The 18,850-nt window shown below is 33.6% G+C and overlaps 3 protein-coding genes and 1 long non-coding RNA gene across 5 annotated transcripts; 2 read left to right on the forward strand and 2 right to left on the reverse strand.

Moving 5' to 3' along the window:
• Positions 1-824: 824 nt before the first annotated feature.
• On the reverse strand, positions 825-2,147 carry LOC129286594 (uncharacterized). Its single transcript, XM_054922541.1, has one exon. It carries the CDS (start codon positions 2,000-2,002, stop codon positions 1,040-1,042), a length of 963 nt encoding a protein of 320 aa, XP_054778516.1. The 5' UTR covers positions 2,003-2,147; the 3' UTR covers positions 825-1,039.
• Positions 2,148-4,528: 2,381 nt separating this feature from the next.
• LOC129286876 (uncharacterized) lies at positions 4,529-7,776 on the reverse strand. 2 transcript variants are annotated; one of them, XM_054922958.1, is made up of 2 exons: positions 6,619-7,776; positions 4,529-4,763 (listed from the first exon to the last, which is right to left on the reverse strand). In XM_054922958.1, the coding sequence occupies exon 1, from the start codon at positions 7,585-7,587 to the stop codon at positions 6,625-6,627; it is 963 nt and encodes a 320-aa protein (XP_054778933.1). In that variant the 5' UTR covers positions 7,588-7,776; the 3' UTR covers positions 4,529-4,763; positions 6,619-6,624. The 2 variants fall into 2 exon arrangements, with proteins under 2 accessions (XP_054778933.1, XP_054778932.1); XM_054922957.1 differs by having other exon boundaries at positions 4,529-4,771.
• Positions 7,777-8,728: 952 nt separating this feature from the next.
• On the forward strand, positions 8,729-13,655 carry LOC129285188 (WD-40 repeat-containing protein MSI1). Its single transcript, XM_054920765.1, has 7 exons — positions 8,729-8,887; positions 9,243-9,682; positions 10,689-11,015; positions 11,634-11,786; positions 12,286-12,410; positions 12,502-12,597; positions 13,211-13,655. Exons 2-7 carry the CDS (start codon positions 9,338-9,340, stop codon positions 13,437-13,439), a joined length of 1,275 nt encoding a protein of 424 aa, XP_054776740.1. The 5' UTR covers positions 8,729-8,887; positions 9,243-9,337; the 3' UTR covers positions 13,440-13,655.
• Positions 13,656-15,038: 1,383 nt separating this feature from the next.
• LOC129285321 (uncharacterized) lies at positions 15,039-15,761 on the forward strand. Its single transcript, XR_008587161.1, has 2 exons — positions 15,039-15,272; positions 15,593-15,761. It is a non-coding gene; the product is annotated as an uncharacterized LOC129285321 (long non-coding RNA).
• The last annotated feature ends 3,089 nt before the right edge of the window (positions 15,762-18,850 follow it).

Here is an 18,850-nt window from a genome sequence, read left to right on the forward strand (position 1 = left end):
CTCTCTCCATTACTTCCAAAACTAATCCTTAAGCTTGTCCTCTGTTACTCACCCCTCCCCCAATAAGAATTCTGCACACTCTCCATGCTGGCAACTCGCGTGTCTCATTCTTTCTCTTCCTCACGTAAGTACCACTACCTCCTAATACTTTAGTGCTAGGGTTTATCATGCAAAATAGACCTACAATGTCTTAATTGCAATAGAAGTGAACATTTTCTAAGGCAGAGGACACCTTCTACAAAAACCACTAGATTCCAACAAGGATCAAAACAAAGATTACATCATTTATAAATCCTCTCGATTGACTCTACCATGAATTTAATAACATTCCACTAGACTGTCTCACTTATTTGATTCTCTATGTCTTTCTTCAATTCTCACTTTCTGTTCTTGTAAGAATACTTTTACAATTTTCTATCTAATAAATGCACCAATGTTTAAATCCACAAATGAGGAGAAACACTGCCTTTGCGGAAGGTCACCTTTGTAATCTGTTATTTGGTACGTTTTCAGTTTTCAAACAATCTACTGCACAAATATTGGACCACTAACAAATATGCCCCCACGTTTTTAAAAAACACGGAGCAACACCAAACAAAAGAAAACTGTGTTATACAACAAAAGCAGGCTCTAACACAGAAAAAGTTGGGTCTTCCAAGAATCGAAGACGTATATAAGGAAGTCCAATTACCAAAACAAAACGTACTATCGCAGATAAAGCTATGATTTACAAAGATAATGCCTGATATTGTTAAAGAAAAACGGATATTTTAGGGATTAAAACTTAGGATCAGAGATCCCTAGCAAAAATCAGAAACCATGAATTGATGAAATACAATTAAAATTAATATCATATTATTCTCTTGGAGTATGCAAGATGCACTATCAAAGAAACAAATGAAAATACTGCACAGTTTCAAAATTAACCCAACAATTTATAAAGTCTGCCCCCTTTCTTCTACACCAATTCATTACAGGATACGTAAATGAACTTACATTCCAAGTAAATTCAATTTTCACTTGGTAAAGTCTCCCTGCATCATACATCTAAATTTTCCATTTGAATGCTGCTTTTCAGAGGCACATACTCTCCAAGGTAGCCACCGAGATGATCATGCAGAGCAATCTTATCAATCCCTTGATGATGGTAACTTTTGCATACATAATAGAACACGCTCTGCACTAATAACCCAACCAGATTAACAATTACTAATACGCCCACTAAGAATCCACCGACCACAATCCGCGTGAACACCCCATAATAACCTCCGCCGTGCACAACAACGGCGCTGAATATGCCTCCAATTACTCCACAGCAGATCAGATAAACAAACACAAGTAAAGCTGCATACTTGGTCCTCCCCTTAAGCAACTCGTAGCTCTTCTTCATCGCAGCAAAACCATAAACTGGTTCCAGAACCGACACCACGCTGGCCAAGTGCCACAGGGCAGTGATATACACATGAACAACCAAGAACAGAACGAGAAGCACAAGCAGAGCGAAGAAGAACAAAACGGTGTTCTGGGTATCAATTGCTATAATCATCAGAATCAGGCCAAGAACAAAGACCAAGTTATAAGCAAACATCAAGAGCGACACCCAGAGAAAAGTAATGAACAATCGCTTAAAAACTTTAGGGATTGCAGATAAAGTCGAGGAGAAGGACACGGGCTTGGAGGTATAGAGAGAGGCCACGGTGAAGACGACGGCGGCGGTGGCGAGGAGAGAGAAAGCAAAGAGAAAAATGAGGTAGCAGAACTGAATAACGAGGAGGAGGGTCCATTCATGAGGGGTCTGAGACGGATCGTCATAAGGGGATTGAAGCTGAGCAAGGATGGGATGAGTGAAGAGGGAGTGAGCTAAGATTGCAAAGGAAAGAGGGAAAATTAGGGCTACGGTGATCAAGTAGAAGGTTTTTGGGGATCGTTTGGGGATAGAGATGGATTCTCTGAGGATATCTGGGATGCTCAAGAATTGAAGCTCTTCCGGGGCAAGATCCATCTGTTGAAGGCGAAGTTGTTGGTCGATCTGGTACGGTACAGGGATTTGAGAAATGCTCAGAGACTGCTTAGAGAGGAAAAAAGAATCGAACTTGACTTGCGGTGGATGTGGCTCCAATTCCAAGTTCTAGTCTTCGTGATTCCAGTCGGCAGGTGGAAGAGGGGAAAAGATGACGTGTTAAGATGGCGTGCCTCAGCCGACTGTGGCCCGCGTTTAGTTAGAAAGAGAAAAAAAATAAATAGATATCCATTTTTAAATAATTATTGGGCTAAAAACACTATCAATGCTTTGAAGGTGGGGGACGAAAATAAAGTTTTATAATAGTTAGGTTATTAATAAAAAATTTTAAAAAATAAATTATAAATATTAATTTAAATAATTATAAATAAAAATTTTAATTATAAAGTAAGAGTTATATTTAAATTTTAAATATGTCATTTATAATTATGATTTCTTAATTAAAAAGTATATTTACAAGTAATTTTGTGAAAAATTTTGTTAAGACTTAATTGTCATAAATTTATTATTTTAAAATTTTAATTTCATATTTTTTTAACTTTATACAAAAAATTTATTTTATTTTTTTAATTTTATATCATGTTTTCTCAGTCTTTTAATACTAGCTCTGCTAATTTCATAAAAAATTTTTATTAAAAATTTTAATATTTTCAACTATTAATATATTAAAATTAATTTTTAAAATAATAATTTAAAATAAGTGGTATTAGATTTAAAGTATTGAAAACATATATTTTAAAATTAGGAGGATAAATATTAAGTTAGAAGAATAAAAGTACATTTTAATCTAATTACTATTTAATTATTTTATTCTTTATTTAATATTTCTTATTAAAAACACACACGATACTTTATATTTAAATTAAAAAGTCACCTTTTTTCCAATTATGTTGCCTTTGCTATTTCATCGTTCAATCCACAAAATAAAAATTTATAGGCTTATTTCTCAAATTATATAAAAACGGGTCACATATTATTATTTTTATTTAAAAAAAGGATTTGGACACTTAACCATTTTTATTATTATCAAAAGTATCTTTACAGCATGTAAGATTAATCTATTAAGAAGAGGAAGCCTGAGTATTATTTAAAGGTTTGTCTTTTTTAAATATTTTTTTTGTTAAAAAATGTAATGTATTTTTAATTAAATTTTATCCCTTAATAAAATAGTTATCTATTTTCAAACTAACCTTATTTTTTTATATTTATCCTTATTAAACACCTTATAATAAATATAAAGTTACTATCAATAGATGCACTAAAAAAAAAGGTAATCAAAACATTTCGAAAGATTAAAAATATTTTATATTTTTAAATATACAACTCTTTTAAAAATATTTTATATTTTTAAATAGAGAAAGCAATATTTTTTTATACACACGTTCATAATTAAGTGTCATTATCTTTATATTACCCGAGCGCTCTCCCCTACGCCAGTCAAGCAACTCATATCTAACACAAATTTAAATTTAATTTTTTAATTGATTGAAAGAAGAAATTTCGTTTATTTTCACCAAATTTTGGCTTCCCATGCATACATAATTAAAAACCTTAGACATTCACTATTAATATTTTTCAATTTAATTATAATACGTGAATTTTTTTTACACCATACTTCCTCTAGTCCTATTTATAGGGGAGAGAGAAGGATTTTTTTATTCTATTTATAAATCATGTCATTAAATTTTTATAACAAATTTTCTCTTTTATCCTCTGTTATATGTTATTGAAGTATGTATATTTAATGGGAGTAAAGTTAAAAATTTATTAAATTTTTAGATAGAGTTAATGAACTTTAAAGTTTTTCTTGATACAAGTGAAATATGTTAAAAGCAACTAATAAATAAAACTAGAGAAGTACAGTGTATTATTCTTTTTTTTTATAACTATAATAATTGGTCCTTATAATTTCATCGGACTTTGCTTTTAATCCTTATAATTTGTTTGAGTATTTTCAGTTTCTATAATTTTAAAAGATTGAGTGACATTTGTTTTTTAAATTCCAATAGCTTTAATTTTTTTTAATATTTATATTTTTTATAAGAATTAAAAATACTGAAAAATATTACAGGGATTAAAAGTAAAATTCAATGAAATTATAAGGATAAAAAATTATGTTTTCCATTTCTTTTTTAATGTCTGCACACCCTTTGTTTGAAAAAAAAAAAGAAAAAGTAAAAGTAAAAACATTCTTTTTGCCGGATGAATCGGCGAAGCAGAAAACAAGAACTTTATTACAAACACTAATAAAAGTTTATTTAAAGTTTTGTCATCAAAATAATTAACTTTTTATTACTTTGAAAAAAGGAAAAAAAGAGGATATAAAGAAGGGTAAATGCTCACTAAAGCACAACAAAGAAACATCAACAGGCAACTTTCATGGAGACTGTCGTTCAGAACAGAACACGGTTTCATGGTGTCCTGAAAAGTCCCTCTAAAATTCATTTCTTAAATTTTGTTTTTAAATGTCAACTATTTCCTCAGGCACAGAGAAGAATTTTGAATTAACATGAAAAATAGCGGCTCGGAATATTTACCAAACAAAACAAATTGAATATAAAATGAGCAGATTTTGACAGCAAAACGTGGTCTCGTAATTGATGGTTAAGCTGGCCACAGAGTCAACGAGATTTCTCATAACCGAAAAACAAGGGGGAAGGAGGTATCAAGCTAGGGCTTGAAACCAAGCGAAGTCTCGTACTGCAACTTTAATGCAGATTCAGTCCAACCATCTGCAGAATCTCTGCATGGCTAAACAAACATTCTTAATAACATCAATAAATGTATCAATATCAATATTAAAATAAAAAATCTATAACATAACAGCAATAATAGACACATGCTTAAAACCTTCAAGTAGAACAATTTTCAACAAAGCAGGAAAAGAAATGGGATTAGGAGATCCATAACCAAGGAAAGGATTCTGCCACCCGCCAATAAAAGACTTGCGAGACCTTAACAACTTTTTTTAATAAAAGAAGAGTTTATTATTCAGAACATTTCTTTTTTTGTTTTTACTGAATTATTCAGAACATTTCAAAGGCAAAAGAAATGTTCCATTGGAACCACTACATTCTAACTAGAACCATCAACAGCAAGATTAGTTCTGTAATAAATGATACTTCTCAGCTTTTTGATGAGCTTAAGCTAATCCATTCTTTTGGCCTTTTGTCTCATCTTTCTCTTGGCAGATTACTTTCCGATGTTTCACCAAGTAGAATTATAAAGAATAAAATCTCAAGGCTAAGCCAGATACACAACCAATCTACGACTATGAGTGTATCTAAATAAAGACTAAAAGACAAAGTAACATTATGACAGCATATAAACCAGAAGCACCAAGCTCGTTATTAAAGTAGGTGATTCGTCCCCTGAGATTAATTAAAGTAGTAATAAGAGGAGGAAAAGTGATACACAGCAGAAGAGCAGCAGAAAATGTGAATCAAAATAAGTACAATGAGACCATCATTCTCCTAGAGTATGCAACATGTAAGCATCACTGTTGCAGGCCACATGCCGAAGTTTGTACTATACTTAAAAGGAGGGAATTAGCAACAGAGGCAAGACATAAACATAGAAGAGAAGTTTATCCCAGCATAGGTTTGCAAATGCGAATTTTATGTAGTTTAACCAAAACGACAGTAATCTGTCATGACATAGGTGGATGGCAAACATAGCAATAACATGGATTCAAATTGAACCAAATTAACATATTCCGTATCCTATATCTTTTAAAGGAATGTTACAATTATCCTTCAGATAAAGAGATTACAAAAGGAATAGTTCAGCCTACACTAGCAATTGTAAGATGCTCACCTGGAGCCATTATATGTGAATAGAATGAGAAATTTAATTACTATTTTTTGCAGGATTTTGTCCTTGTCAATGATACACCAAGAGTGAAGAGGATTAACGAAATTACAGTCGCCGGACTTTCGACAGGATTTACAGCCCCGAAGAACAGCTGAAATATGACACATTTATAGAGTGTGTAGAAAAATGGAAAACAATCAGCTATATCTTGTGCCAGTTCCCGGTGCTTTCCATGGAAGACAGACAAAGTAAGGAAAAAGAAAAGCCTTTGCCAAGGCAACAACTTGACTCTGAAGCTTGAATATTCAGCAAGCATGCCTATTCCATTAAAGGGATTAGCTAATTAATAAACTAACGCAAGGCACCACTGACCTAAACCGAGAATTTGCCTTCAAGATTTCATCAATTATTAAATTTGATAACCCCAGAAGTGATTGAAAGTTGAAAACACTTCACTTTCTACGGGCATTCGCCTTATAAATGAAATTTTTTTGTTAGCCAATTAGAAAGTTTACTTTTATATAACAGAAAAAAGGGATAATTTGAATTAATGATCAGAGAAAATCTTCTACAGGGTGATAACAATTAACAATGTCAACAACATATCAGCCGCTAAAAAGGCATTCTCTCGATAACTTATTCAGAACAACAAATAGAAACACTGCACAATGTCAAAAATTCAACATACAAACTATAAAATCTGTTGCCGCTCTGTTTACGTTCTTTCAATGCAGAACAAAGAACTGAAATTACATGTCACCGCAATTTCCCCTCAGCAAACTCACCCTGCATTACACAGCCAAATCTTCCATTTGAATGCTGCTTTTCAGGGGCACATATTCTCCGAGATAGCCACCAAGATGATCATGCAAAGCAGTCTTATCGATTTCTTGATGATGATAACTTTTGCATACATGGTAGAACACGCTCTGCACTAACAAACCAACCAGATTGACAATTACCAACAAGCCCACTAGGACCCCACCGACCACAATCCGCGAGAACACCGAATAATCATCTCCACCGTGCACTACAATGGAGCTAAAGTAGCTGCCGATTACTCCACAACTGATTAAATATACGAAGACAATAATCGCCGCATACTTAGTCCTCCCTTTCAACAATTCGTAACTCTTCTTCATTGCTGCGAAACCATAAAGTGGTTCCAACACCGACACCACGCTGGCCAAATGCCACAAAGCGGTAATGTACACATGAGCAACCATGAAAAGCAAGAGGATTACAATCAAAGCACAGAAAAGCAAAAAGGAGTTCTGGGTATCGATTGCTATAATCATCAAGACGAGGGAAAGAACAAAGATGAAGTTGTAGAGGAACATCAAGAGCGATACCCATAGGAAAGTGATGAACAAGCGCTTAAAAACTTTCGGTATAGCAGATATTGTTGAGGAGAATGAAACGGGCTTCGAGGTATAAAGCGAGGCCACGGTGAAAACAACAGCGGCTGTGGAGAGAAGAGAGAAGGCAAATAGGAATATGAGGTAGCAGAACTGATAAATGAGAAGGAGGGTCCATTCATGAGAGGTCTGAGATGGATCGTCATAAGGAGAATCGAGCTTAGCAAGGATAGGATGCGTGAAGAGGGAATGAGCTAAGATTGCAAAAGAAAGAGGGAAAATTAGGGCAATGGTGATAAGATAGAAGGTTTTGGGAGATCGCTTGGGGATTGAGATCGATTCTCTGAGAATGTCCGTAATGCTCAAGAACTGGAGCTCTTCTGGCGCCAAATCCATCGTTTCAGGGGAATTTGATTTCCGATCTGATCAGAAAAATAAAAATCTTCAAGCAGAGAAATAAAAATTCTCGAAACTCAGAGAGACGTATGAACCAATCTTGGCTTGTGGATTTGAAGCTTCATTTCAAGAACACAGCCGGAGAGGAGAAGAATAATACGGAGAGATGGGAACTTCTGGGCACGTTGAAAGTTGAGACGTGTTTTTTTTATTTTTGCCAACAAACGTGTTTATTTTATTTTAATTGCAATAATGTTATAATCAATTTAATTCAATTGTTGAAAGGGAAACGTTAACTATAATTTTTTTGGCTCCAATATATCAATATAAAAAAATTATGCCAATGGTCTTATAAAAAAAAAAATCATGCCAATGGTAAATTGTCTTGTAACTTATTTCATGTAAATTCCTACTATAAGTGGGAGATGATCTCACTTGTAATCTAGATCTAGAATACTGGTCTCTCTAATTATTTTAAAAAGAAAATTATCGTCACTTTAGTAGCTGTTATTTTTCCCTCCTACGAATTTAGTTTGGTTTTTTCCGACCCTCCCTAAAATTTTATACTCTCCAATTTTTTTCTTTAACTTTTGGCAACATTCACTTGATGACTTACTACAAAATCCAACTTAGCTAATGCTTGTTAAAATTACTCATCCACGCCACAGGTCTCTTCCCCTAATTTTATATTAAAAAAAATTCTTACAAAATAGGATGTGGGGAGTTTTAATTAGGTTAAATGAATTACACTTTCTTCCATCCCATTTATGAAGCACATTTTAAAAAAAATATTTGATTTCATTTATAAATTATAGTATTATTTTTTAAGTAATATTTAAAAAATATTTTTAAAATTATCTTTCATAAAAAAAAAGTAACATGATATCACTTTTTAAATTTATTATATAAAAATATATTTAAAATTTCACATATTTTTATTTTTTATATTTTTTTACATTGATATTATAAAGTTGGTAGAAATACCGGAGGAATATTATTTTAAAGTAGATATGTTCCATAATTAGACTAAGGTATGCTCAATTTATAAATAATGCTACAATACTACAAGTTATTTTATATGTGTGTATATATATATTGTTGAAATTTATTTTTCCGCGAAACGAATTCCGATTTTTCAATTACCCGCCTAGGGTTTAAATCTTAAATCCTGTTCTGCCGCATAAGGTTGTAAAATCTAAGCAGCCAGCATCATGGGCATCTAGCCGTGTCTCTATTCCCCACTTAGGCGCGAACCTACAAGTCTGAAGCTGCGGAGATTTGAACCATTTTTGGATTTCAGGTAAAGCTGAATGACTCAAATTTTGATTTTTCCCGTTTTCAAAAAATGTACTTGCACGCTCGAGACGATTGTGGACTCATTTCTTTCTGCCCCGTAGTTTGGTCCATCAATTCACATTCGATCTGGGTTTCTCTCTCTTTATCTATCTCGCTTCCAACTTTTGGCGGGAATTCTTCCTCCAGTTAGACATTCGACTGGAAGCATGATAAAGTCAGGGAAAATATGAAGCAGTCTTGGGTTTTCTTTCCTGAGTACTACTTGTGATGATGCATTGAAATCAAATTTGAAGAATTGTCATGGGTTTCTGAACTAATTTTTCTCTGCATTGCTTTTTTGTCTCTCTTTTTATATTCAGCTTGGACTTTCCTTGCCATCTGGCATCCAATTGTGGGCGATAAATTGACATAAAGAGTGAGAAAGCGAGAGGAGAAGAGATTAAAAAAAAGGGCAATGGGAAAAGACGAGGATGAAATGAGGGGAGAGATAGAGGAGAGACTGATAAACGAGGAGTACAAAATATGGAAGAAAAACACTCCTTTCTTGTACGATTTGGTAATAACCCATGCCCTAGAATGGCCTTCCCTCACTGTAGAGTGGCTGCCTGATCGAGATGAGCCTCCGGGGAAGGACTACTCCGTCCAGAAGATGATTCTGGGCACTCACACCTCAGAGAATGAGCCCAATTACTTAATGATTGCCCAAGTCCAGCTACCTTTGGAGGACGCTGAAAATGATGCACGCCATTATGATGATGACCGGCCTGAAGCAGGCGGCTTTGGATGTGCTAATGGCAAGGTAACTCTTGAACTTTTACTTGTACTTGAATTTACTTGTTGTGTTATTATTAAGCCTGTGGATGCTGAGAAAGTTTGGGCAAAATATATGAAATCCTAACAGAGGAGGGGGTGATGATGTTATTATTTTCTAAGTTGAGGTGAAACTATTGTATATCATAATTATTTGCTTCTTACGCATTGAGTTGGGCATTGGTTGATCATTGACTTCATGGTCTGATCCTCGTGAAAGAGTTTTTATTTATTATTATTATTATTTTTTTTTGGGGAAAGGTTCCATGTATCTTGATATTTTTGTTTAGCCTCTTGAAAAGGCCTCAAATTACTGAAGGATCAGTCTTCTTTGGAATTTGATGCATAAATAGGTGTATATAGATGCAAAGTCATACTTTTTATTATGCCACAAGCTGCAAGTTCTTTATCAAACTACTCACATTTGCCATAAAAAAGATGTTCCTTACAGTGTTTATAAGTTTAAGTTGTGAAGTAGATAATTCATAAAGTTATATTTATGTGTAATGATAGAGTAGGTACAAGCATAATGTGCTTTATATGCAGCAATTCTAATGTCTATATCATTAGAAGTGATATCTAGAATTATGTCAAAATATGTTCATATGTATGTATATGCGTCCCTAATATTATGCTTGTTTTGATTCCATACACATTATGACAACCCAATTAAACTCTCGATTTGGTGGTTGAATGACTCCACAAAGCAGCCCCTTTTCAGAATTTTGAGCATAATGCTGCAATACAGCAATGATAGAGAAAATTTCACTCACTATAAACTATTCTAAGCCTCCTGATTTCAGCAGTTAAACAAGTAGGAAGTGATGATTAACCTGCCAGTGGATAATTTGCTTAAGCCTAGCATCAATCATAATCTGGTTTTCCAGATTTAATTTAGCTCTATGCACCTTTGCTTTTTTTGATGATTGTGTAATGGTTGAAGTTTTTGTCTTTAGATGCTTTTTGTTCTCTGAGATTATGTTCTTTTCTTCCAGGTTCAAATAATCCAGCAAATAAATCATGATGGAGAGGTCAATAGGGCTCGATATATGCCTCAAAACCCATTTATCATTGCAACAAAGACCGTTAGTGCTGAAGTATATGTCTTTGATTATAGCAAGCATCCATCAAAACCTCCTCTAGATGGTGCATGTAATCCTGATTTAAGGTTGAGAGGTCACAATACTGAAGGATATGGTTTATCATGGAGTAAGTTCAAGCAGGGCCACTTACTAAGTGGTTCTGATGATGCTCAGATATGCTTGTGGGATATAAATGCTACTCCTAAGAACCAAACCCTGGAGGCTATGCAGATATTTAAGGTGCTTTTTTCTTCTCACGTTGGATTCATTTGTTTAATGTAGTTGAACCTGGTGCAATTGCTTCTATGTTTTCTGTGGTTTCTGCAAACCTTCAAATAGAGAAATGTTTTTCCACATTGGATGTATGTTTGCTGCTAATTATAGGTCTCTGAATTCTAGATGCGTCCATATTTTGTCGTTCAAGTTTGAATCATTTGAAGTTGAAGAGGCTAAAAAGTCACATGGGCTGATTATATGCAGATAATGTGGTTGAACAAAACAGATTTATCAAAGCGCCTTACACACTGCAAATTGGAAGGATAATTTTAAATCTTAAATCACCTTGTATCATAAATATAGTCGACCTGCTATGTTGCACCGTTTTTGTGTTGTTAGCATTGGTGGAAAATTGCTGTAATTTTTACATGCACAGTTGACACTATTTATGGCTTACATTAACTTGTCTTATTTCATTATGCAAAAGGGGTATGTTCAGCATATTGCAATGTGTTGGGTCTATTTCCTTTATCCATGCATTTATACCTTCTAAGAACCAAAAATCTGTTGTCATTTTCATGATGCCAACATCTGCTGGACAGTATCATATCAACTCTGACATTAATTTCATTTATCTAATAGGTTCATGAAGGTGTTGTTGAAGATGTGGCATGGCATTTGAGGCACGAATACTTATTTGGTTCTGTTGGTGACGACCAATATTTGTTTATATGGGATCTCCGTTCACAATCAGCTAACAAGCCTGTCCAATCTGTAGTTGCTCATCAAAGCGAGGTCTATCCAAAGACTCCTACTCTGTGTGTGCGCGTGTTTGTGTTTTGGGGAGGGGGGACAGAGGCATAGTTTTGAGAAATTGTGCTCGTTTCAACCTATAAAATAATGATCTATTTTCCATAATATTGGTACATATCAAATGTGAATTAGAGATGCTTGTGTCATTGTCTAAAAAGTTGAAAGAAGTATTATCAACAATGGCATCGCCAGTGAGCATAATGCATGATTTTTAATCACTGCTAAAATTAACAGTGGCTTTAATTTCAGATGTAAGTACATTGCTGAATGCCGTTTCACTTCCATGGGTTGCTTTTGGTGCTCTGCTTTTGGATAAAACTTTTCCCTTCTCTCTAAAATTCCTACCTGCTTTGTAGTGTTATTTTTCAATGTGCTTTTGTTGCTTTTTTTTTTCCCTATTAACTTTAATATCTTTGGCAAATTTTGAGAAATTTCCAGAACGCCCACTGATATAAGCTTTCATTTGGGATTGTTTTTGTAGGTTAACTGCTTAGCTTTTAATCCCTTTAATGAATGGGTTGTAGCTACTGGGTCTACCGATAAAACTGTGAAATTATTTGATCTTCGCAAGATCAATACTGCTCTTCACACCTTTGATTGTCACAAGTAACACCCCTTCTCTAATGCTTTCAATATTTACTCCAGATGTATTTATATTCTCCAGTTATTGAAATGGATTTCTGTTCGTGTGCAACAGGGAGGAGGTTTTCCAAGTTGGCTGGAATCCAAAAAATGAGACTATTTTGGCTTCTTGTTGTCTTGGTCGGAGGCTCATGGTGTGGGATCTTAGCAGGTATCTCTTAATCTGTTCTCTTTGCCATCCTCAGTACTCCACTACAATTTGTCACTGTTCTGAAATATTTACTCTTGGTGATGCTGCCATTTTGGCACACGTAATGCTTGAATATAAACAAAGAATTGTAGTATTGATTCATCAGTTTTCAACGCAGCCAGTTAGATTTGTCTTTATTTAGGCTATATTTTAAGTTCACGCTAAGCTAAGTTAGCTGCTTTTGCTGGGGAATGTGGTGTCATGTAACCTCAAATCTTTACTTCAATCCTTAGAATAGAAACTTTAAGGAGGGAACCAGCTCTATCTTGTTAGCTGCAGCCTCACTTAGATTCTGTTTTAGCATTGTGACTTTGTCTGTATTATTAGGCACATGGACTATCTTTGTTCATTATCATTTTCTTGGACGTTTCTGTTAAGCACCTTTTATTTTAAAAAAAATGAAAATAAGATGCATGAAATGGTTACTGAGGATTGATATTCTGATGAAAGTGGATTATTTTATTCCAAACATTGGAAATCATGACGAGTCATGGATATTCCAAATGAGCTGGTCGTTACAGGTAGAATATTTGCCAGGGTGACTAAGTGTATTCTTATTGATTTTGTATTGTAGGATTGATGAAGAGCAAACGCCTGAAGATGCTGAAGATGGCCCTCCAGAACTGTTGTTCATTCATGGTGGCCATACAAGTAAAATATCTGACTTCTCTTGGAATCCATGTGAAGACTGGGTTGTTGCAAGCGTGGCAGAGGACAACATACTCCAAATATGGCAGATGGCTGAGAACATATACCATGATGAGGATGACCTGCCTGAAGAGTCAACTAAACCCGCTGCTTAGTGTAATTTCACTGTTTTCAAATTTCAATGTAGAAGATGATAATTTCATTGTTTAGACTCGCAGGCTGTTCTATATTTCTGCCCGCCTTTCATTTTTCTCATCTGTAGCTGGAGGATTGTATTTTACAAGGTATAAAAACCCAACATTGCCTTGATTAGTGTATGATCTGGTCATGATTAGCCATGAATTAATTAGTTCTCAGAGTATTTAGGCTTAGATTGTCCCGAGTTTATGTTGAACGTAATTCATTTATTCATTACTGTCAAGCTCCGAAAACATTGCTGAGAAAGAAAAGAAGTGATTGAGACACATAATTTCGAACATCATTAAAGCTTAAGGCACAAAATGCCTGTGAGGCATTCATCCGTATGTTTAAACTTTGAAAAAACAATTGAGAATGAAGAAATTCAAGATGCAGAAATTGGCAAGTTTAAGAGCCTGTCATTTGTAATTTCTTGTCTTTTGGAGTCGCCGTTTGTGAAATTTGAAGATGAATATTGATATGCTTTCATTTATTTTTGTTAAATATTATTTTTCTTTGAACAATCGAAGGGAGATTAACAGCAAAACAACCATTACTCAGCACAAAAAAATTGTTAAAAGTTTTAAATTAAATAGCTAGCAAAGAGTCCAAGATTGAGCGTTGAATTTCAAGTTAAACGAAATAAACTAATCAACTCCGTGTTCATGGCAGAGAATAAAAGAGCTGGAGAGGGAAAATAAAATAAACAAAAAAATAATAAAGAAAGTGGAAGGAAAAAAGAAGTCAATTGGTTTTAAAATATAAAGGAATGAACAAAAATTGATGAATAAACTTGAAAATCATTAAATGGGGTGCCACATCAACACGGTAGTGTTGACCAGAATGGACAAGAACAGTTGAGAGGTTTTTAAAATATTTTCATACAGATTAGAGAGAGACGAAAGGGAATTATATGAAAGACCAAAACATGAGCATTTTGATGAATAGACACCTAACTAATATTAATTAACATGTTAATTAGACATGATTCAATGTGTGAGGTCCGTGCGTGAAGGTTGAAAGAGTCGCCATACTCGGTGAACGAGACTCAAGACCACAAGCCTACTAATATAGTTATATGTCGGATCATAATCCTAATCGTGTATATATTCAACGTTCAAGTCTTGGTATTGGTTTTAATGCAGAATCACACTGCTCTGTTCACACTTTATTAAGCGTAATTCATTGTTTTTTAACCCTTTTTATTTGTAAAATATTAATCCTTTCATATTTTTATATGAAGCATATAATTATGAGGTTCCAGCTGGAAATACAGTGGCAGAACAGTATCGGACTAATTCACACACCGTCCGCGGACATGGAATTGAAGGACTGGGTTACTTGTGGCCCAATGCAAGCTGCGTTTTCAAAGTTCAATCCCAACGTTCACACTTCACAATGTAATTACGAGAATAAATATATGTAACAAAGAGTAGTTGAGTATTTGTGCGTAAATTCCGTCAACAATCTCTTGGTTACATCCCATACATATACATATATATATATATATATATATCCTTCTCTCTCGTACCTTGTGTATACAACATATAACTTGTGTCTGGTTCTTCAATCTAGCTTCACACCAAACACTATCTGCGTCTCATTCAGTGAAACCATTGGTAGTCTCGAAGAAGAAGAAGAATGAGTTCATCGTCAAGCATAAACATCCAGAATGTTCTATGCCCTACAACTAGGCCACCTTCTCAGACTAATCAGCCCTCTAACCCTCCAAGACCTTCCACTCGAATCCCAACTGCCCCCAATATCTTTTCCAGGAGACGTTGATCATGCCTTCATTATCTAATCTTCAGGTTAATGCTGCTCTCTCTCATGTTTGATCCGTCTTTATATGTACATGCATGAAAAATCATTTATATATGTTGCAGGCTATTACTGTAATGCTATGCATCGGATCTTCTGAGCAACTTTCTAATTTTATCTATTAGGTTTTTAATTAAACATCAGCTTCCTAATATTTTCAATATTGAAGAATTTTATAGAGAATACTTAAACAACTTTATTGAGTCACCTCGTCGTTTTTATCATGTGATCTTACTGCCAATTTATGCGAAATGGTATGAAACTATATCTGATTTCTCAGTTACTTAGCTTCTATATATTTTTCATGCAGATTGTGGTGAAAGGGCTGGTGATATTGAAGATAAAGAGCAGAAACAAAGTTATAGGATATCAATATGTATAACACACACACACACACATCATGCTTTTATTCATTTTTATGTTTGTTTACTTTGTTTGTTTGATGTTTTGCGTCTTGGAATGATTTGTACGTTCTAGCTTCTTGCTCGGCTTGACTTGTTTTTGAATTTGTTCTATAGCCTTTTGTAACCTTCATGTAATTGTCTCGAGTCACATATCGGAAAGCTTCATAAGTGGTGTAGGGTTTATAAATTTAAGGGGTTCTTTCACTTAACAGGTTAGTCTTTTGGAATGAGCTCATCACATTGTGAGACTCTCTTATGTGAGACTTGTGACAGTAATCATTAGAATAAGACTAAGTTCCCTAAAAAGTGTAACTGTACATCATGCATGTCATCCACCATCAACAGTATTATTCTTTTTTGACATTTACGTACGTAGGCTGGGATACTCTAATCATGATATCTTTGAATTTTGTCAAGTTTTTTTTAATAAAATATAAAATATTCTCTTAAGATTTAAATGCTATGTTTTGCATTTTGGGTGTGTTTAATAACTATATAACTGTATTTATTATGATATATATTAGGTGTTAATTTATCTTTGCATAAAAAATAAAGTATTTTCTCAGCAAGCAAATAAACTTTGGGTAGTGATGGCAAAAAAAAAAAAAAGGAAAGAAAAACTTTGGGTCGACCTAACTAACTATTTCTACGAGACATCATCAATCCTCCTTGAATTTCGATTTAGAAAACTTGGAGAGCAAGCCAAGGGGCAAGTTAAGGGCAATTGTTTTAAAGCCCACACGTACGGTCCCCAACAATTTGAATAATAAATTATCTCAAGCATGTCACTGTTGTATCAACACAAAATCTTGGAGTGACCTATCTAAATATTAATCACCAAAAAAACATGTTAGGAAATTCACAGAACAATAATGATATGGCCAGCTAATTAAATTCACGCTTACTTGCATCACATTAATCTACCCCTTTCAAGTGCCTTATAAAAGGAATCAGAGGAAATATATGTGTATGCATAAATTTTGACAAAAGAGGAAGGAAACAAAAGAAAAACCAATCTTCCTGGTTCTACACAAAAAATAAAAATAAAAAATGTTGCTTCATGGTTAATTAGATGATCAGATATTTCATGATTGATTCATGCTCTACGTTTTGAAAGAAGGAAATTACAGGGAAAGTAGCCAATTAAGGAAATTTGCTGAGAAATTAATGTTCATAATATCATGCCCCCTCTTATTTCTTGCATAGGGTATTTCAAACATTTTTCACGCAGATTAAAAAAATTGTTAGGTTACTTGATTTGTTAAAAGCATCTCAATATTCCAATTATACGCTTATTAATTAAAAGGAGCCTTATCAAATCTTGCTCAAATTACAAGAAAACTATTAAAATTATAAGGGTGAACATAGAATACTATTAATTAAGGTTTAACGTTTGTGGAAATTAATGAAATTAACCGACTTACTCCTTTCGTCTTTATATATAAGAGGTCTTCAAATTTTTCAAGAAAAGAGCTTCAAAAACTAGGAGATCAAACAGATGTTTCATTTGTGGATAGAAGGGGCACTTTGCAAAAAGATGTCCCAACAAATTCAAGAAAGATATGGAGTTATTACAATCTCTTGAGATTGTCATTTCTCTTGATGATGATCAGGGTATTGAATATGTTCTTGAAAAACAGTCCGACTTGCCAGAATCTTGCTTTAAGATCAAATTTTGAGAATATCTTGGCCCGCTTCAAATGTACTATCTAGGTGTTGATTTTGGCAAAGAAAATTTGTCATCTTGAAGAAAAGCATTAAGATGTTTATAATTAATTACCAACCTCTTTTTCCCTCTTTATTTTTTAGATCTTTTTTCTACATAAAAGGCTTGGCAAGCCCAGCCAATATGACTTTGTGGCCTCAATAAGGCTTTGCTTGAATAGAGCTGCACATTTTTCTCTGGCCAAGGCAAGATCTTTTAGATTAACTCTCGGATGAGATGCTTTTGTTGGGTTGACATCTTCATTTTTCTTGAAAGGGAGTTTAATGAAAAACTCTTTGTTTTTTTCATAAAGGCAATGGATGCTAAAATTATATTTTTTAATAAATAGATCATTTAAACCCTTATTAAATTAAAAAGAGAAAAAGATAAGTACTTTCATTAATTTACTTTAAAAAAAGATTTATTTTTTACTTACAATCACTAGGAGCAAAATTAAAATGTTGCTGTGCTTTTAATTAGCTAATTAACTTTTATTGGTTTGTATGATTTAGTTAAAAACCACTGTTTTGAAAATCGGACCGGACCGGCCGGTTGGACTGGTCGGACCGTCGACCGGTCTGGTTCAAAGGAAAAAACAGTTTTAAGAGTTGAGTCGATTTGAGTCGTTTCGAACCGGTGGTCGGACCGGGAATCAGAATCAAGCCGAGAACCAGATCCGGTTTTCAAAAACCGAACTATTCAAAAAAAACTTTTTTTTATTTTTTATCAAATTTTTAAAAAAATGACTAATTTTTTTAATCATTTGATATTATATTGTATCATATGGCTTGTTAAGTCATGATAAACTTAAAATATTTAATTTTTTTAAGTTAAATAGTAATTTCATATGTATTTCTTATATTTAAATTATTATATATATATATATATATATATAATTTTTTTTAATTTAATTATAATGTCATCGATTGGACCATTGGTCCAAACGGTTGAACCATGCGAACCGTGAACCGCTGACTTTTTCAGTTCAATGTCCGATCCGGTTCTAAAAATATTATTAAAAATATCTTATATATAGGGATGAAGGGAGTAGGTTTCTTTGGCTAAAAAAAAAAAGCTTTCGTAATTACTTGAGTGGACCCAATAATGCTATGTTGCATTTTCAAGTGTGTGTATATGATTCCGATGCATATAATATACTCCTCTAGTCCTATTTATACAGTACTTGTTAATTTTTAATACTTATCTTTACATTTTTATCCTTATTAAATATTTTGAATAAAAATACTAATAATGAAATTTAAAAATGTTTATTAGAGGTAAAAGTAAAAATTTGTTAAATTTTTAAACAAAGTTAATAAGGTTTAAAGTTTTTTTTGGTTTTAGTGAAACATGCTAAAAGTGACTTGTAAATAGGATCAGAGGAAGTAATTAATACTCCCTCTAATTCTAGTGTTTATAAGGTAGAGAGAGAGAGAGAGAGAGAGAGTTTTTTCATCTT

Source organism: Prosopis cineraria, unplaced genomic scaffold, assembly GCF_029017545.1.
Source record: "Prosopis cineraria cultivar Desert tree isolate PC_DT_omini unplaced genomic scaffold, ASM2901754v1 PC11, whole genome shotgun sequence".
NCBI classification, from domain to species: domain Eukaryota; kingdom Viridiplantae; phylum Streptophyta; class Magnoliopsida; order Fabales; family Fabaceae; genus Prosopis; species Prosopis cineraria.